At 32.7% G+C, this 21096-nt stretch overlaps 2 protein-coding genes across 26 annotated transcripts; one reads left to right on the top strand and one right to left on the bottom strand.

Moving 5' to 3' along the window:
* Positions 1-509: 509 nt before the first annotated feature.
* On the bottom strand, positions 510-3772 carry LOC123201521 (BES1/BZR1 homolog protein 4-like). Of its 2 annotated transcripts, none has more exons than XM_044617070.1 (2): positions 3149-3772; positions 510-1609 (listed from the first exon to the last, which is right to left on the bottom strand). In XM_044617070.1, the coding sequence occupies exons 1-2, from the start codon at positions 3362-3364 to the stop codon at positions 839-841; spliced, it is 987 nt and encodes a 328-aa protein (XP_044473005.1). In that variant the 5' UTR covers positions 3365-3772; the 3' UTR covers positions 510-838. The 2 variants fall into 2 exon arrangements, with proteins under 2 accessions (XP_044473005.1, XP_044473006.1); XM_044617071.1 differs by having other exon boundaries at positions 510-1600; positions 3149-3771.
* A 4719-nt stretch (positions 3773-8491) lies between these two features.
* Positions 8492-20228, top strand: LOC123202288. 24 transcript variants are annotated; one of them, XM_044618117.1, is made up of 11 exons: positions 8492-8629; positions 8745-8822; positions 10289-11047; positions 11143-11280; positions 11380-12225; positions 17183-17328; positions 18084-18234; positions 18452-18700; positions 19261-19363; positions 19658-19783; positions 20035-20228. In XM_044618117.1, the coding sequence occupies exons 1-5, from the start codon at positions 8564-8566 to the stop codon at positions 11701-11703; spliced, it is 1365 nt and encodes a 454-aa protein (XP_044474052.1). In that variant the 5' UTR covers positions 8492-8563; the 3' UTR covers positions 11704-12225; positions 17183-17328; positions 18084-18234; positions 18452-18700; positions 19261-19363; positions 19658-19783; positions 20035-20228. The 24 variants fall into 24 exon arrangements, with proteins under 24 accessions (XP_044474052.1, XP_044474057.1, XP_044474063.1 ...); XM_044618122.1 differs by lacking the exon at positions 20035-20228 and having other exon boundaries at positions 11380-11772; positions 12106-12225; positions 19658-20028; XM_044618128.1 differs by lacking the exon at positions 20035-20228 and having other exon boundaries at positions 10292-11047; positions 19658-20028.
* Positions 20229-21096: the final 868 nt, after the last annotated feature.

Genomic DNA, 21096 nt, shown 5'->3' with positions numbered 1-21096 from the left:
AGTTCGGATAAAAAATGGTTTAATTCGATTCGGTTTGAGTTTGGCTATAGTTCGTAGCTCAGTTCGGCTCAAATTAATGGTTCAAATGCATGACTCAGATTTGTGATTCGAGTTTGTGGTTCATTGATAAAACGACGTCATTTTACCCGAAAATTTATTCAAAATTTCTCATTCATACCATGCATTCGAGCGAAACCGAGCCACAAATTCGAATCATCAATTCAAATTCTGAATTTCAACTGATTCGAACCATGAATTTGAGTCGAATCAAACCACAAATTCAAACTAATGATTTAAACGAGGAATTTGAATAGTGTCGAGCCAAATATCTCCTAGCTCGAGTTTGACTCAATTTAAAATATAAGTCAAATCTTTATACTCAAGTTCGATTCGAATTTGGGCAAAGCTGAATTGAGTCAAGCCGGCTTTCAAGACCGAATAGGCTCAAATCATATATAAGCCTAAATTCAATGGCAAATCCAAATTTAAGTATGGCTACTTCATACAAGTATATCAATAAATTTTAGCTTTTAAGAGTGACCAAATGAAAGGGTTGTTAAACCACCCCTAGATGGTCAAGTCTTGGACAACTATCTACTTATAACTTAATTTGACCAAAAAAAAAAAAAACAAATTAACATATAAATGAAAAGAATATAAAACAAGATAGTGTTTGATCATTTTAGTTATAGATTTTGTAGAGGTACTAGAATGGATTCAAGGTCCATATAATAAAAGTCAGTTACCCTTTTGTAGTTCTTTATCTGCAGCATAGCAAGGGTGGTTGAAGTAGAGAAACAGTTGAATTTGATACGCCTGATGAAACATTGATTCCAGCTTACCTGGTCCCTGAGCTCCCAAGAGTGAGCTCCAAATCATCTGATCCAAATTCTTCATGAATCTTCTCTCCTTCCCAAGCCTTCACTAGCCCTGTTACATTGCTTCCAAATGCAAACTCATCGGTTTCTACTTCAGACATTGGAACATCAGCAGTATGATCAAAGCCAGCTGCAATGGTGGGAGAGCATGTCCCACTTTGCCCAGGAGTCCACATGCGAGAACCACTACCAGCTATAGCTTCTTCCTTGAAACCAAATGGGTTTGAGGCAACAAGGCTGAACGTAGGAGAGGCTGGCCCAGGTTGTGGAAGGCGAATCCCAGTAAACCAATCTGGATCAGGAACAATCTTGTGGCCAGGGCTTGGAGGAGTTGAAGAAGGCAATAAGGTGTAGTTCTGCCCACTCCAGCCAGGGCAGGCAGATTGGTCCTCCGAATAGGTCTTAATCCGAGGGGTTCGGGCTGTTGGAGAGCTCAATGGTGGGGTAACAGGAGCACTGATAGAGCCACTATGAATGTATAGATGGGGAAACCTGGAAGCGGAAGCTGATGAGGATGCAGATGAGAGGTTTTTGAGCCAAGGAATGAAGGAACTCCCATCAGCATTAGGATTAGTCGCGTAGGATGAAGAAGCTGGGCTCGGAAAAGAAGAGGAGGCAGGGCTTGGGTTGTAGGAAGCGCAGGGGCTTGGGTGGTAAGATGAGCATGGACTTGCAACAGCAGAACCACCCGCTATATCCATGAGCTCCATCGGCTTGCATCCCTGCAGGAACTAAATTACAATTAGTCACAAGTAACCAAAACAAGCTACAATCTCATACAATGAATGAAATGTTTACTTTGGGCATATAGTCTATCACAGTTAGGTTTTACAAATCAAAGCATGTTTTGACAACATAAGAGTTCATAAACTATTTAACCAATTATCTCTTAACATTCTCGTGTGATATGAGTTGTCACATTGATTGCCTACTATGCAGGACATATGACATTACTGGGCAAAACTAGGCTGCCTTCTAGTTCTTAAATAACCCTCCCACAAAAACAATGTAAGAGCTCTAATGCTGAATATCAAGATGACATCGGAACAAAGCAACTGGTTAGGTGGAAAGGCAAGTGGTAATCGCACTCCACTAGGGAGGCCAAGTGCACTCCGGCAGAATTTAACTTAATAACAGCCCCAGCTGTAGTTTCTTACTGTTTTGCTGCCAAAATATTGAATAGTCCACATTATCACAGAATCTATTGGAGTTTGTAGTTGAATTATTTTCTAGATTTTGAAGACATCATGGTCTTTTACAGGCATATGATATCCTTGCAGCCTGTAGGATTGTACTGTCCTGTAACACAAGTGCTTTCAGAAACCAAGCACACTAGATTCCACAAAAGCATTACCCTAAAGACTGATTCACTTATATAATAAAGTGACCCTATCGCCATTCTACATTATATTCATATTATAAATACAGAAGTACGCAGATGATCTCAATGACTTGCATAATGGGTGGGAATGAAGGAGTCCACCAAAACAGTTCCCCATAACAGAAAACTAAGCAGAATTTTAAAGGTAACCGTTTGTGTTTCATTTAAGTCGAATTCCTCAATAAGGGAAAGGAAAAAATTAGCATTAATTTGAATAACAATAAAATAAATTTAATATATAAAAAGACATAAGAATTGAATTTATTTTTTAATTAAAAATAAAATAATATTTACTCGTATAATAATAAATATAAATATATAGATATTTATATATTTAAAAGGAGTACGTAACTATGGATAATATTACTGAAGAAAAAATTTGCCAATCCATAAGGACATTCGAGGGAGGTAATTTAACTTTTGGACAAGGGCATTTCCGTCTTCTCAATCTACGCCAATGCAATTGCATGTTCTCACTTCTCTCTCTTCTCACTGACTGAGTCAGACTACCCCAGTCATCAAAGAGAGAGAAACAGAAAAAATAGTATCTTTTCTGCTTCCATGGATTCAACAAAAGAGAGCCGCTGACTGTTGACCAGATTTATAACAAAACAGTAGATCTAACGAACGCCGGTAGTATACAAACTTTACCGCCAGGCGCCACCATGAGCCGGTGCTAGTTCCCTCACTAGTTACTGTTACAAATAGTGTTCAGCCAACAATCGGGATCGGCGCGGCGCATCTTAGCATTCCGACTTCACCTTATTTATCTAGGTATATTTTTTTCCCGTAAACAAGATCTTAAAATAAAAAATTAAAAAGAAAAAATGAAAATCAAGCGAAACCAAATGATGAAACGGTGGGGATTGAGGTTGTTAGTTACAGTTACCTTGCGGTAGGTGGTGCCGTCGGGTTCGACCGTCCAACCGGCCTCCTTACAGAGAGCTTTCAGGACTTCGTTATTATCGCAGTGCTTCGGGAGCTTGTAGTTACCGTACATCCTGAGACCAGCGAATATCTTCGCTGCAATCGCTCTTCTTCTCCTCTCTCTTCTCTTGTTGTTCTCTCTCTCCTTCCATGTCGGCAATCTAGTCCCCGACGTCATCTTCCTCGAAATCCCTCTTCAATTCAGCTTCTGTCTACTCCATCAAACCACCAAAAAAAAAAAAAGAAAAACGAATGGTGGAAGAGAAAAATTCAGCTACAGTGAAGGTCAATGCCCAGGTGTCGTAGCTATGAACTGATAAAATCCCACTTAAACAACAGCGATTTAAGCTGAATGGAGCAAGAATAATGTAAAAATGAATTGGGGATTTAAAGCTGTGCTGATGATAAGATCAGATCTCTGTAAATGGGGGTGAACCGGCCACGGTGTCATCAACGGTTTTGACTGGAGTTGAGAAAGAAAAGCAAAAGAAGCATTGGTGTGCAGGTGTCAATGGGAGGGATTTCGGAGATGGTCACCTAAAATGTAGGCAGATGTCCCTCTCCGCATTCTTCATTGATTTCCAAATTTGCCACTGCTTTCCAGAAATAAAAGACATGACATACTTGTTTTGCAAGTATGAACTTTTTAAGGGGCGATTACATTTAAGAAAACGTGGGTTCAAATTTTTTTTCAAAAATATATTAAAATTAAAATTTTAATTTAATTGATCCAATAAATATAAAATTTATTTATTAAATCAAAAATTTGTCTTTATTTATTTAGTGTAATTAATTTAGAGAAAAAAAATTTCATAATAAGATTCTATTAAGATTATTAAAATTGAATTAAATCAATTAATTTGATCAGTTAAATTGTGAATCAATTTATAATTTAATTTTGTTTATATAAAAATGTTGACTAGTTTGAAATTTAGTGAAAAATTAAGCCAAATCAATTTATTCGACTGGTTAAATTGTGAATTAGTTTACAATCTAATTCAATCTATATATAAATATCGACTAGTTTAAAATTTGGTAAAACCTATAAATTTCTTTACATAATATTATATAGTTTTTGTGTTATAATAAAATTTATAGGATGTTAATTAAATTTTAATAAAATTTGTAATTGATTTTTTTATATATGTAATAGAGTACTAATTGATTGATCAATATAATTAAATTTTTTTTTTTTTTGCTGTTTCCTAATTTTTTATTTTTCTGAATTGAAAAAATATTTAAAAAATTAATAAAATTATGTGTATTTATTTTGAATACATAAATATATATGTATTGATATATATCATTATGTAATTTGGTGATTTTGAATTAAGAATAAAATAATACTCAATCATATGATAATACATATAAGTATGTACATATTTATATACCTAAAATAAATATGTATAATATTACTCTAAAAAAATATGATAAATATTTAATACTATTTAAAAAATATATAATAATTTAAAAATATATTGAACTTATTAATTAAATCGATTAAACTACAAATTAGTAAGTGAATTGATTTGACCATCAATTTGATTTTAAAAATATTAAAATATTCGTATAATTGAATTTAAGAATTTATTTAGCTACATCATGATTATTTGTAGATTTAATAATTACCATCATCCTATGATAATGATTTTGATAAACCAAACTTGTTATATATATATTTTTATAGTTTTTTAATAAATTTCTTATTCTTGAAGTTTTCTTATAATCAAAAATATTTTATTTCACTTGTAAAAATATTTTTGCATTTATTATTATATGATTCACACTTTCTCATCTGAAATCTAACTTTATTAATAGAAAATTGTATAATAAAAAGAAAAAAAATTTCAATTTACCTTGTCCAAAAAATGAAAAATCTAAATGAGTCGAATCATCGGAATAAAAAACTTAAAAAGTTTGATTTGAAGAAAATTTGAAAGTCAAAATAAAGAATAAAAACAAAAAAGAGAAGTTTGAAATTTAAAAATAAAAAGAGATATTTAAAAGGTGAGGCAAACAAAAAGTTGGGAAGGTTCCTATTTGCAAAACAATCTTTTGAAACCCTAGTTCATTAGATTCTCCTTACTTTCTATACTACAATACACTTAACGAAGAACATTAGTGTGTATTAGCTTTGGTTTTCTGGTTAGTTCGAGGAGTTTTTACAAAACCATTATGTTTTTTTTTTTTTTTTCTGATAATTAACAAAACCATTATATTGGTCATTCAATGATAGTATGCAAAATACTAACAATAAAAAGAAGATTTGACTATAAGTTTTCTTCTTTGTTCGAGTTAGATTTGAAACGTAAAGGGGTTTAGGGTTGGAAGATGGGTGTGACAAAAGGGGTTTAGGGTTTGAAAATGGGTCGGAAAATGTTTATATAGCTTAGGGTTTGAAAATAGCTTTGAACATGGTTTAGGATTTGGAAATTATGGTCAAAAAATGTGCATATGCATTTAAAATAGTTTCATAAATAGGTCTAAGGTTTGAAAATAGATAAAAAGGATTGGGGTTTCAAAATGGTTATAATAAGGGATTAGGCTTTGAAAAAGAGTTTGAAAAAATGGATTAAGGTTTGAAAATAGTATTGAACATTGTTAAGGGTTTGGAAATGGTTTAGAAAAATATTTTTGTTTGGAGTAGTGCTATGTGCACAATTTTGTGCATAAATAACGATATATCATTGTGTGATTTGATAGTTAAAAATTAAAGATAAATTAACATTCAATCATATAATAACACGTCCTTGTTTGTGCATGTAATTTTATTGTTTTGGTTTTTGTTTTTGTGCTAAATTATTCAAGTAATTGTTTTTTTATGCAAGGGCAGAACTTTGACTAAAAGCAGACTTTCACGGCTCCATCATTGTTCACCAATCAACACATATTTTATCTTAAAGTAACACTCAATCAAATATTATATCTATATAGAAAATAATGATTTTCTAATTACAATACAAAACACCATCAAACTTATATCGGAAATATAAATTCCAGATATACTTGCTCATAATACAATTTTTTGTTTCGTTAATGCTTGAAAGTGTTCAATAATATTTTTATTACCAATTATAGCAAAAACTTTCATTTTAATGTAAACTACCAAACATTCGTTCATTTAATCATCATTCATTCAATTCCGCAAACTAATATATTATTCTAAAATATTATTTATATTACTTATTATATTAATAAAAAATGAGGTTGTTTTTGTCCTAAAAAATTAATAGATAAAAATATAATTATAATAAAATCAAGATTACTTTGATAATCAGATAATACCTAATATGAAGATGTTAATCAAATTATTCTTTATATTACCTGTCACATCACCATTAGTAATATAATATTATTAAAATATTTTATTACTTATAAATCAAATAAAATAATATAAGTAATAAAAAATAGATTACTAGAGTAATATTTATCTACTCTCAACCAAACATCCCCTAGGTTTATAGCCAAATTACTATATACCCCATCCAAACTTAAAAAATCATTATTAGTATTTTAATGAAGAGAAATATTATATATACATATTTTAAGTACATAAATAGATACGCAGATAATTTGTCATCATGTGATTCAGTATTACTTTATCTTTAATTTAAAATTACCCAATCATATATTGACACATTATTTATATATTTATTTTGTATACTTAAAATATGCATAAGTAATTTTATTATTTAATTGATTTAACTTTTTTTAATTAACTTTTTATATATTGTAGAGAGATAGTCAAGATCTTATCTTTATATCTGTGTTATTTTTATCCCTAACTTTAAAAATGGTAATGTGAACAATGCGTATGAACAATAAGACCTTTACGCACCTACCTTGCACCTACTAATCAACATTGTGAACAATAATCATAAACAGTGTCAATAAACGGTGACTATAAACAATATCATATTTACTTGCCAACCTTATGCCTACCAACAATCTATGTAAATAATACTCATAAATAGTGCTTGTAAATAGTATTTGTGAACAATATTTGTAAACAATATCGTACCTACCTGTCTATCCCACTCCTACCAACCAACTCTATAAAAGTTCTCATAAATAGTACCCAAGAACAATACACCCACTTATCCACCCATGTCTATTAGCTAATTTTGTTAATTGTATCATAAACAGTGTCTCTAAACAATACCCATTTTAATCAATCTCCTAAGGTTAAGAATAAGGGTACAATGAGAATGAATTCAGAGTTTTAGATATATTTATATTTATATTAGTATAATACATACATGCTGGATTAAAATTGTATAACTTGACTGAACCAAAAAAATTAATTAATTTTACTCAATTTTTAACCCGTTTACCCCTAGTTAATCTGACCCATTGACAGTATTAACTCTAGAAACAACCTGCAAGACATGGAACTAAAAATTCGATTTTTGAATTTATATAAGGGGCAAAAGAGTATTTCTCATTCAAGTTTTAGTATAATCTTAAAAATATACTTACAGTAATTAAAAAATTTAAATATCTATCTATAGATTAATTTTTGTTAAAAAAAAGGTAAAATATCTATTTTCTCCTAAACCTTAAAACTCCAAAAATTTATAATATTTAAATACTTATCTATAGATTAATTTTTGGAAAACTAACATTTACTTTATAGGATTAAGTTTTAAAAAGTGATATTTTCCCTTTTTTCAAATTTCCTGACAAATGACGACTATTCTCTCTCTCTCTCGACGATGACTCTTATTTCAATGTCTTCTCTTTGTCTGAAGCCCCTTCCGGTTGGATTTCATTTGGATTCAAAGAATCCAAACGAAATCCTTTGTTTAGACGATGAAGATGTCATCTAGATAAATCATTGTCGTTTGGATGATGATGCGTTCAAACTAAGGGTTCGTCATCTCCAACGTCTACCCTTGGTCTAGAAGCGTCATAGTCGTTTAAACAACGACGATTCGTTTGGACGATGTCTTTATTGTCCAGATGAAATCCAATTGGAGAGAGAGGGATTTGGATGGAGAGATGGTGTTAGAGGGAGAGCCATCACTAGGATGGTGAGAGTGGCTGTCGTTAGCTTGGAAATTTGAAAGGGGGAAAATGATATTTTTTAAAATTTAATCTTAAGGGGGAAATGTTAGTTTTTCCAACTAAAGAGGATATTGTATAAATTTTTAAGATTTAAGAGTTTAGGAGAAAAATGATAATTTTACCATTCCTTTTAACGAAAACTGGAGATAACTTGTGAATAAATATTTAAATTTTTTAACTGGTATAAATATGCTTAAATTAGGGTAAAACTTGGGTGGCAAACAGTTGTTTTCCCTTATATAAACAAGCGGGCGGCGGAATTTCGAAACCCTGAAGCCCCCAAGACCTTTCATTTCTCTCTGAGAAAACTATGGAGTTGGACCCAGAGGTCGCTTTCAGAGACGATGAAGACGGTCCCGAGAACGAACTCCTTCAGGTTTTTTATGCGTTATCTCTTCCCATTTGATATTTAATACTTCCATGCTTTCTTGCTTCTTCTGTATGTTTGCCGAACAAAAATGCGAAAAAACGTTTTGTTTATTAATTTGCAGGGACAAGAGTCAAATAAAGAAAGTGCGGTGCGTCTCGTTGATGCTTCGCTCAAAATGTTTTCTACCTCGACTTCAACAGTGAGTTTTTTCAAATGTCTTTATTTATTTATTTATGTTTGTAAGGTTATCGTTCAGTTTGAAATTTGTAGGCAGAAGATTGGGAGTAGAAGCTCCAATTACTTGGCTAGATGAATGATTATTGTCTGTAGTAATAACTAATTTTTGTATTCTTTCAACGAATGGACTATTGGAGTGCTTGAGAGTGATTATCTAGCAAGTTATTTTGTGAAAGAGTGAAAGTGCTTTTTTGTAAAGCGCCCGTTGAGTACACAGCAATTTAAGTGGCTTTTCTTGATTCAAAAGGTCGTTTTAGAAAATTATCTATCAATTTCTTCTGCAGCAAACATTTTTCATTACCTTTTGATCGCAAAAAGAGTTTTCTGTCTAATTCAATATCGTTTAGTTTAAAATACGCATGCAGCAGAATGGGAGTTGAAGCTCCATGAACGATTTTTGGCTATAGTAATAACTAATGTTATTTTCAATTTATAGTTTCATTTATTCTTTTTTTTTTGTATTTTTTTGATGAAATAGTCTAGTGGAGTGCTTGAAAGTGTTTATGTAGCAAGTGCTTTTGTTTGAAAGCATGTTCTGCTGATACACCTGATTTTTGGAAATTGAAATTCATTAATATAACCAATACTTTACATTTTAACGAAAATGACCTTATATAAACAAGCCTTAAATTAATTTTCTAACTTTGAATTCTTGCATTCTCACCCTATATACCTGATATCACAACATGTGCACTATTCATTGATTCCAAATACTGCTATTTTGTTTAATTTATGGTTGAAATTATGGCCAAAAAGTTAGTAAATTGTTGCTTAAGCATTTTGGTGTAGATTTGGACTGTTTTAGAGTTTTGATTTACTAGTTGATATTTTGTGTGGAAATAGCTTGAATCCCTTGCAATTTTGATAAAATTTGTTAATGGTTTTGTGTTAGAATAAGTGTAGAATTGATTGGTGTTGAAATCGGGTTTGAAAATAGTCAATTTAGGGTGATTTGATTACCACATGTGATTCATAATCACCATACGAATCACACATGGTGGTCGGGGTTGAAGATGAGAGCTTTTTTGATATTTTTGAATTGTGCATGACCCATGTGGCGGGGATTTTATGATACTTTTCACTATGCAAGGGTATTAGATATCAAACTAGTATGTATGACTTGTGTGGTGGGGTTTTTTTATTATTTTTAAATATACGGGGGGTTTCGCAATCCACCATGCAGGCTATGTGTGGTGGGGTATTTTGGTTATTTTTCACCACACATGTTTTGTTTGATATCCGCATCACGTGTAGTGGGGTTTTTGATATTTTCTAATTTTGGGGGTTTTCTAATATTATCCATTTGGGTGGGTTAATTAATATTTTCAAGTTTGAGGTTCTTTTTTACATTTAGTTTTCAAAATTTTGGTTTGTTTTTCAAATAAAATATGTATTATAAAAATTAACCTATTATTATTTATTTTCTAGCAGATTTTTGCTTCGCGATGCAAAAGAAAGAGAGATGCAACATTTGGCGATCTTAGATTTCTTGAGGAATGCCACTTTAAGGCGCAAGTGAGCACTCGTGGCCATCGAGACGCGATGGCTAGTATTAGGTCATCATTGACAGATCGACAAAAGGAAATTTTCCAAACAACATGTTTTGGAAAATTTTTGCAATTAAGAGATTCACGATTCAGCGGAGTGTTGGTACACTCCTTCATATTGTGCAAGGTGGTGAGGGCAAACTCAGTCAAGGAGTTATGGTTTAGGATTAATGGGATTGACGTTCGATTCAGCCCATATGAGTTCGCTCTTGTGACTGGGCTACGATTTAATAGGCGTTCAAAGATACAACAATATCTTCCCTCTTTGGCCGACCATAGGATTAGAGAGACATACTTCGCTGGTAAGACATCTGTTACATACATTGACATCATGCACGTGTTTGAGCGGAGGGCATGGGGGGACAACGACTCTGATGCTGTGAAGTTAGCATTGCTTTATTATCTTCATATCGGTTTATTAGGGGCTGATAAGAGAAATGTGATCCCTAAGGAGATACTCCAATTAGTAGATCATGTAGATAAATTTAATACATACCCATGGGGAGTACATGTATGGCAAATGACTTACAAATCAATCTGCAATTGTATCGGCCGACTCTGTGTCGAGTTTGAGCCGATCAAGAATAAGACCCCTCATATGCAACAATATAGCCTTATGGGGTTCCCTCTAGCATTTCAAGTAAGTGTGTTGTCTAATCCTGTTAATGATTAATTCTTGGATAATAAATAATATAATAATAACTTGTGAATAATATTTTTAAATTGTTATTGTAGTTTTGGATATACGAAACGCTTAACACCTTAGAGAGTTGGGTGGACCAGATATCACCTTTGGCAAGACCGCGGATGCTGAGGTGGCGGACAAGAGACGTCCCAGGATGGAATGATGTAAGAGTTATTTTTGCTAGAGATGTAAGTAAATGTTAAATATTAGTTGTTATTAATTATATATAAGTTATTTTAGGTATATTTTGACATAAAAGTTTTAATCAAAATGATAATAATGAACAGGGTAATGTTAATTTCCCGTTGGCAGCATCTTCAGTCGAGAAGGGCGAAGATTGGTATCGTGACATTATTGAGTACATGGGCATGTCAGATGTTCGGTTGATGTCTTCGCCCTCCATGTCCTCTCTTGAGCCCACAAAATCTCAGCCCCCATATTTTGTGCCCCTAACTACAGAGCCTTTAACAAAAGAGACACTAGTCATTGAGCCCCCAACTGTAGAGACTCAAACAATTGAGTCCTCTACTGTTGAGCCTCCATCACATGAGGCTTTTCGAAGTTATGTAGACACAACCATAGCCCAATGGGGGAGTCTTATATTGGATTGACTTAGCCAACTAGAGGCTCGAGTGAGTCATATCGAGTCTTATCTCTCTGACATAGATAGCCGGATGGAGGTAAATAAACTAAAGCTGTAGCATCCTTACGGATGCTCTAGGGGTTTTATTGTCCTTTCCCTAGTTTTAGGTTTGAGTTTGGATCGAGTTGGGTTGAAATCGAAAGTAGAATAGTTGTTTTTGGCTTGATGTACAATTGTGCGCTCAAGGAATGCACGCTTCTATGTCATTCGGATGATGTATACCCGCACATCAATAGATGTATGGTCATACATCTTGTTAAAATAAGGAATCCCATTGAAATAGGATTCGAAGAAGAGAAGGATTTTGGGGGAGATATAAACCCCCCCGCCTCTTTCTACAAACCCTAATTCTAGGTGTGCATTATTCCAGCAAGCAGGGAGCCGATCTCGGAGATGAGAAACCACATGCAATCGGAAAGATCAAGGATCCGGCTACAAAGATTCTTGAGGAAGAGAAAATTGCTCGAAATTATGTTAGCAAGGAAACCAGGTAAGTGGGAATGACTTTCCGCTTCCTTTGATTGGATTTTGATGCCCTCTCCGCCTTGAATTACTTTGTTGCTTGAAAGATTGATTGTGGAAGTAATTTAGGATGGTAGAGGATTGTTTGTCATTGATATATGTTAATATTCGCTGAGACAACATGATAGATTGTATATGCTTGGTATTCTTTATATGATTTCAATGTTAATTATATGTTAGTTAGCCTTGTTTGATTCTAGGGTGTTAGAGACAAGGAATGCAAAAGAAATTCGGCCAAGAGTTGGTCGAAAATGATTTCTAAGACACATGTACGGTCGGGACTATAAGAATCACGGGCATACAAGGCCCAGGGTCATGAAATTTTATAAGGTGCCTGTGTGTGGAAACCTGCATGCTCGTATGTCCCCTTTATTTTGGTCTCGTTGGTACGTCCCTTGCTAAAAATTGATTCTCGCCAGCGAACAGATGTGTGGTGAAGCATGTGCAGCCGTTTGTGGCATAGAGGGATTTTTTGATGTTATGTACACTTGTTCACCAAGCAAGGACGGTTGTACATGGCTGAAAAATTTGATAAAATAGTATGTTGACGGGTTGAAGACGATGAACAAGAGGTTCAAGGGACGTATGCCCGTGCATTGAGTCATGTACGTCTGTGTCTCCCTTTCTCAGGCATGTGCACCCAAGAAAGCAACTGGGAGTGACCATACGTGTTATTTGAAGGAGGTAACAAATGGACCCCTATAGTCTGGAAAAAATTTAGACTATAGGTGTTACTTCACAGATAATGTGGTGGTTGAAATTCCAGGAGAACCTTTAAGTTTTCTTGTAGTTCTAGAAAGCCCTTATAGTCTTTAGAAAAATTAGGTAGCCTCTCGAAGTTTTAGAAAACAACAGATATATCCCTGTAGTTTCAAAAAGTATCATGTTCACCTTAGTAATTCCAAAAAAAAATCAGATACAGTCCCGTACCTCTGAAGGTATCATACATGATACATAATGGTCTTCAACACCAATCCTCGGTTTTAGAAGTGACCTCTTCCCAAGGGACACCTAATTAACAAGGAAACTCACTTTTGGCTCTTTTTGCTACCAGCTCTTTAGCACATAAAGGTAATCTTCCAAATGATCTCAATGTGACTTGAGGAAGGAATCCTGGGATTGTAAACTCTACGGCCTTCGATCACATGACATGTGACATTATTTTTATTCATGAATATTATTAATGGCAAAAAAGAAAAAAATTGACAATATGAATTGCTGATGGTACCTTATTTAAAGTGGTTGGTTTAGGCTTAGTTATAATTTCCAAAGATCCTAATCTGTCATCTTGATGCCTAAAATGGATTGTAATATGTTACTGATTATCAAATTAACGAAGGAAAGGAAATGTGTTTCTCACTTTACTTTTAAACAATGTGTTTTTTAGGAGTTGAGTTTAGGGAAGACGATTGGCAGTATTGAGATGTGCTGGAGACTTTACCTTCTTAAAATTTCTCCTTCAACCTTGGAAAAAAGGTCTTTTTCAGTTTTTAGTTTAAATAAAAGTAAAGATATTGTGTTTTGGCATTATTAAGACATTCTAATTTCTTATACTTGAAAAAATTGCTTTCTAATTTAATTAAAAAAATTTAGTCATTTGAATATAAAATATGTCATATCTCTAAACATTTTTGCACAAATGATCCTATTTGTCCTTATAAGTTATTTGAACCTTTATTGTATGATCCATAATGACATATGGGGGCTAACAAAATAAAATTTATTTTCGGGGCTATGGTTTGTCCTTTGTTGATGATCACTCTTGAATTTCTTGAATATTCTTGATGAAAAAATATGAAGTTAGTCAAATATTATAAAATGTTAGTAAAATGGTCCACACACAATTTCAAAGAAAAATCCAAACCCTAAAGGGTTGATAGTACAAAAGGACTACTTCTTAGGAGATTTTCTAAAATTGGAGACTATAATTAATCTAAGTACTTTTGTCAACACCCTTCATCAAAATGGGATAGCCAAATGAAATTATAGAATCTTCTAGAGGTTGCTAGACCTTTCCTGTTTACAACAAATGCCCTAATTTTTCTTGATAAAAAACATCTTAACAGTCACATATCTCATTAATATGATGCCTTCATTGGTTTTACCCATCAATACATTGTCAAATTTTTCTGAAGTTCTATCCCAATTCTTGACTGCTACCATTTCTTCCGCCCAAGGTGTTTGGATGTTTTGTGTTTGTTCACATAACCTATCAAAATCAAAGCAAACTTGATCCCTAGGGCATAAAAATGTATATTTTTAGACTACCCTTCAAATAAAAAAGTTATAAATGTAACTCCCCTGTTACTAAAAAAATTTGTAGCTCAATATATGTAACATTTTTGTAAGGACAACCTTATTATTCCCAACCTGCTATTCAAAGGGAGAAACACTTTTCAAATATAAAATACCAATTCAGAGGCATAATTGTTCATTCCCCATCCAAATTGAATCTTAAGTCCCTCAAACTAGGTTTCAAGTCTCTCAAACTGAGGCACAAGTCCCTCAAATTGAGTCTCAAGTCCCCTAATCTCAAGTCTTGCTCAAACCAACAACATTGAACCTTATCTTCATCCATCTCATATTGTCTCCTTTCTCCCAAAACTGTCTAAAATAATATCATCATTACTTATGCAAGGAGAAGCAAGAAAACTTAGGAAGTAATTAGTGTTAACCATACCCGATTACTACTCAAGAGTCATACCTAAACTCAATGCCAACAAATATTTTCTTAGGTAACAAAAATCCTAACCTTAATGAATTTCATGATCTTGATTCACCTATAGCTTTACGTGAAATGGTTCATTCATGCACCAACCATCCAATTTGCAATTCTATTTTCTATGAGAAAATGTCTCCAAGATTCAAAACATTTGTGAAAAGTCTTACTAATATTCAAATTCCGAGCAGTGTTTATGAAGCATTATAGAAACCAGAATAAGGAAGGCCATTGAAGATGTACTGTGTGCTCTTGAGAAGAATGGGATATGGGAACTTACTGATTTACATAAAGGGATAAGTCTCGATTGCAAATGGATATTTATTGTAACATACAAAAATAAAATGGTGATATTGATAGGCTTAAATAGGGCTGGATTCAAATCGAGCTCGGCTCGAACGAGCCATCCTTATACAAGCTCGAGCCAATAGTTTCGAGCTTGAGCTGCTCGTCAAATTTGCGAATTAAAATTTTTGATACAAAACGACATTATTTTGATCAATATGTATTAAAACGACCTCGGCTTGAATCTAGCCTTGGGCTTAAAACTTGTCTTATTGCCAAGGGATTTATTCAATCATGTTGGATCAATTACCTAGAAACGTTCACCCCTTTAGCAAAACTGACACAGTCTCAGTACTTCTTTCCTTAGTAGTTAATTTGAATTGGCAACTTCATCATTTGGATATTAAGAATGCATTGCTTAATGCTTATTGCTAAGGGATTTATTCAATCTGGTGAGATCCCTTTAGGCTTGGAAAACAAAATGAGCGTCAACAAGGTTTGTCGATTGAAGAATTCTCTATATTGCCTCAAACAATCACATAGAACTTTGTTTGATAGGTTTACTAAGGCTATCAAGAAATTTGGATTCTCAAAATGTCAAGCAGATCATGCTTTGCTCGTGAAACATTTAGATATAGGTAAAATCACCATTATAATTGTTTATGTGGGTGACATTATTTTAACAAGATGCAAATGAAATCACTAATCTCAAAGAGATTTTAGCCCTTGAATTTGAGATTAAGGACTTGGGGAATTCAAAATATTTTCTTGGGTGGAAGTTGCTCAATCAAAAAGGGAGTTGTAGTGTCACAATAGAACTATGTGCTTAATCTACTAAAGCAGACATGGATGTTTGGCTACAACTGTAAACCTGTAGATAATCAAATAGACAACAATTACAAAAAGAACATAAATGAAGAAAGCCCTCTCGTAGATAAATGAAGGTATCAATGCTTTGTGGGAAAGCTTATCTATCTCTCTAACACAAGATCAGATATCAACTTTTTAGTTAGGTTGTAAGTCAGTTTATGAACAACCCAACATAGACGCACATTGAGGGAATCTATCATATTCTCAAGTATCTAAAGATGATTCCATGTGTTAGACTGTTATTCAAGAAAACTCAAAATCTAGATGTTCAGATTTACTCATATGTAGATTGGGCCGGTTTTGTCATTGGTCAAAGATCTACTACAGGTTATTGAACCTATGGATGGGGAACATGGTTATGTGGAGGAGTAAAAAGCAATCTGTTATCTAGGAGTAGTGCAAAGGCAGAATTCATAGCTATGGCTCGTGGAATTTGCAAAGGGATGTAGTTGAAAAGGGTTCTTAATATACTAAAAGTTCCTTTAGGAGAATCTATGAAAATGTATTGTGATGGTCAAACATCAATAAATATCACAAAGTTACCTCATGACAGAATTGAACATGTAGAGATTGATTGTCATTTCATCAGAGAGAAGATTGAAGGAGGAATTATTTGATCTACACACCCTTTTCTCTTCAAATTGTCGATGTCTTCACCAAAGCATTGTCATGCGCCAACTTTGAAGATCTTAAATCCAAGTTGGGAATGATTAACATCTTCAACCAGACTTGAGGGGGAGTGTGGAAATAGAGATCAGGATATAAACTATTTCCTAATTTATTGAGTGATTTTTTCCCTTTTTATTTTGTGTGATTCTCCTTATAAAACTAGAGATTAGTTTCCTTCTGTTAGGATTTAGTTATTTGTTTTGTGAGTTTATAAATAACCATATAAATCATGTATCTTGTACAGTTTTGATCATAATAAAATAGTCTCAGAATTACTAAAAAATTCTGAAAGAATCATAAAGTTTGTTATATTGAATTCATTGATGGTATCGTTTAGCTTTCTACTTAGAATTTTAGCCGATGTCTTCTATGTCATCTTCAGTGAAAATATCAAATTTTCTGCTGCGGAGCTATCTAAGACCATTAGAGTTTCAACCAGACGTGTGGCTCCTGGGGTTCAAGCCATTAAATTGCTAAAAAGATTATCACAACTTGAGGCCATCTACATTTCTTTTTCCTAGTGACAAGGTTGCTTTAAATCTTGTCTTTTACTGTACTGTAAATATCATTTTGTTGAAATTTATTCTTTTTTTCATTATGCTTAAATCAGTTATTCTTGTCTCTTCTTGTACTTTTCAAAGTGTTGAACATGTAAATCCTCATGCCTACTCACATTATATTTTCTGATGATAAATGCCAAGTTCTATTGAACAGAGTTAATGTCCTTCCATATCTTAGTAGAATTTTTTCTGGAAAGCAAGGGAATACTTTGAAGCTTGTATATATGTACACAGATAATTATGTATGTATATGTAAATGACATCAAAAAACAATACCTTTGCAAGGTTGTATCAGATTGTGCCTTGTCAGTTTTTTTTCTCATGAACCAGTTGAGTTATTTTTTTCAGATTTGAGTGATGTTTGGTGGCACAGCCTCTAAATCATTCCAAAGACCTTGAGAACATTTTTCAAAAAAAAAGAAACAAAATAGTTGCCTAGAACTATTCTCATTATTAGAACCTCCTTAGCAATGAACACTTGATGGTGTTTTTCTACTTAAAATTTCACACTTTGGTGGGTTATAAGAATAAGAAATGATAACCCTACTACCAGTCCGTAATTAATAGTTACCATCTCTATAGATCATTTTGTTATAACAGCTGTAAAAGCTTTAGTTAGTACTAATTATCCTGGTAGAATGACATGGTCTTAGATTTAAGGTTTGAGATAAGGCCTTTTGGATTGTAGAACTTATGAATTTGCATTTGTGTTGCCCTATGCAGGAAGTGATTGGTAGTGCTCGCGCCTTGTATTTTTATTGCCCTTCATAGATCCTTGTCACAGCTTCAGCGGTCGGTACTTTACTCAATATCAGTTACTCTTGTCAATTGTATTTTCCAATTTGACGCCTGAATATTGTGGCAATTATTCTGAGTACGTGAATGGTGTTTGATTTCAACTGTTATATGTGTTATTCTCAAAATATATTTCTCTAAGCTTATACCAGTTTTAATCAGTAATTTTTTAGTCAAAGTGATTTTCTAGGCATATGTATCATCAGATGTACACATCTATGTGTTGCATATCTTTTATATTATTTATGAGCATATATATAGGATTCTAAATTTGCCAAGTGGCTACTTTTCTCCAGGAATGCATGTGATATACCCTCCATATTCTAATGACCTCAGAAATGTTGAAGAGGCAAGATACATATCCAAGTTAATATGAATAGAGTTTTTGTCATAATGTTTTGACTGAGGAAATTGGTCATGTTTGCAGTTTCATTCTAATACAGATGTTGTATCTCGAGCTACTGATGATCAAGTTAAAAAGGTTGAAGCTTTGATGAAATGAATCGAATTGAACGATTTTTCAGTATGCCAATTTGCAAATCCTGGTATTTTCCAGCATGATATTTGTTGATCTACTAGCTTAACTAAGAGTAATATTACATAGACAAACAAATCTTACTAATTTATCATTATAAACTTATGTTACAGAATTTGATTAAGTGATTTTGAAGTGAGAGAAAAAATATATAATTACATCACCCAATCATATAATGCTATATTAGTTTGTATAAATAAGTTAGTGAGATTTGTTTGTACATATAGTTTTATTCCTTAACTAACACTTGTTGATGTCATTACAATATGTAAACATCCTCAAATAACAGTTATTTTGTAAGGATATGTAGCTGTTCATACTAGAGCAAAAAGTTCATCTAACTACCAGTTGCAAGAAATCTTAAGCTGTTTACCTTATATATTGTTTTATTAAAATCCAATGAACTTTTAGAATGACCAATAGATCCAGGGCCAGTTAAATTGCCGGTTTGTCTTTGAAGTTAATTCTGTTAATTCTAGAAACATTTTATATCTGTATAAAAGTTTGCCTGGACCCATAAAGTTGTAGACTTTAAAGAAACGCAAATTCTGATAACATATAATCTTGCAGCCTTGCAGAGACATTATGCAGTATTACAGGCCCTAGCTCTGGAAGTAGATGAAATGGCACATACCAATGATGAAACTCTCCCTGATGAGGAGGGCATGGCCAGGTAAAAACAAATTTTGCCACAACCCAGCCCACTTTTAGGATATTGTGTATTTATATGTGTCTCTCTTTGATTTAAGAGTAAAACTATGTGTACAAACGAATTGTATAAATTTGTCAACTTAATTTGTACAGATAAGTTCGTACGCATAGTTTTATTTTTGATTTGGGTGGTTAATGGTTTTGTTTACCATATTCATATCCCTGGCTTCTTCTGTGCAATTAGTTTTGATCTTGATAAATATTTTTATTTTTGATATGTCAACTTTTCAAAATGTTGTTTGTGTATGGCCTATAGGCCTGGAGTTTGCTAAAGCTATAGAAGTATGGGGAAGATTATGATGACTGATGAGGAAAGTGAGTCCTCCAGCAATGGAAAAGTGAGCGAGGCTTCCAAAAACTGGAAAGAAGTTGTTAAAAATAGGTACACACTTATGTATATCATCATGTGATTGAATGCTATTTTATCTTTAATTCAAAATTATTAAATTATATAGTGACACAAATCAAATGTATATTTATTTATATATTCAAAATGAGTACCCATAATTTTATTAAAAGTTAAAATATATATTTGTGCTTAACCTCTTAGAATTAACCGTATTAATACAAGAAAAGAGGAGCTTCTAACAAAATTACTATCAATAAATCTCTGCCTTTCTTTGCTCATTATAGCATAAAGTCTTCGGATTCACTCAGTTTGAGCAATTCAGAGGCAAAATTTGTCTAAATTTGCTCGTGGCTCTATAGCAATTTCATGGCAAGTAAAATTGTATCTATGTGAGTTGATTCTTTGTAGTAGTTACGGACACTATAATTTGAGATATATATATATATTTTTAACTAGTTTAATTACATTATTAATTTTGTCTTCATCAAAGGGTATGCATCCTCTATCACAGAGATTATAATTTTTAAAATAATGATGTATTAATTAAAATCTTTTATTATTTTATTTTTTTAAAAAATATATCTTATAATATAATATAATAAATAATATAAAAAATTAGGGTTTAATATATTATATGATATGCAATTTGAGTACTATGCTTATGAATAAGTCAACATACTTGTTTCCATTTAAGGTATAATAAAATTTTAAAGTTTTACCCTTGAACTTTCAAATACATAACCATTCACTTACGAGTAAATTTTAGTTAAAATTTTTAGTTATGAGTAAGGGTAAAATTGTTATTTTAGTAATAATATTAAAAAAAAATATAATTTATTATAATTTCACCCTTAGATTTTAAAAATTAATCAGATTTTAAAAATTAATCATTTTACCTCTGACCAAAGTTTTTTAACTTTAAAAAATTATATTCTTCTTTTTAAACTTAAGGTTTCCATATGTTTTCAATTTCAATTGCCCTTATAACTTTTAAAATTGTAGTTTTATCCCTTTTTTGAACTTCATAATTCAACATCCTTTCTGTCCATCTTCGATGTCCTTCTTCGCTTGAGTTGAATTGATGTCAATCTCGCCTTGCCTGAGTTATCCACTGGCAATGGGAGAATATCGTATGAAGAAGAGATCTCTATCTCTTCGATGCATAGTATTTTCTTGTAGCTGACGTCGCCAGTGGATAAAGTAGCAAGGCAAGGTCAATGTTGGCTCGACTTAGGCGAAGGAGGACGACATAAATGGACAAAGAGGATATTGAAACTGAAGTTCAAGAAATAGGGTGAAATTGTAATTTTTAAAAGTTATAGGGGTGGCTAAATTTGAAAAAATAT

Source organism: Mangifera indica, chromosome 18, assembly GCF_011075055.1.
Source record: "Mangifera indica cultivar Alphonso chromosome 18, CATAS_Mindica_2.1, whole genome shotgun sequence".
Classification (NCBI taxonomy): Eukaryota; Viridiplantae; Streptophyta; class Magnoliopsida; order Sapindales; family Anacardiaceae; genus Mangifera; species Mangifera indica.
The sequence above is the reverse complement of the archived record's forward strand: the minus strand, read 5'-3'. Positions and strand labels throughout refer to the sequence as shown.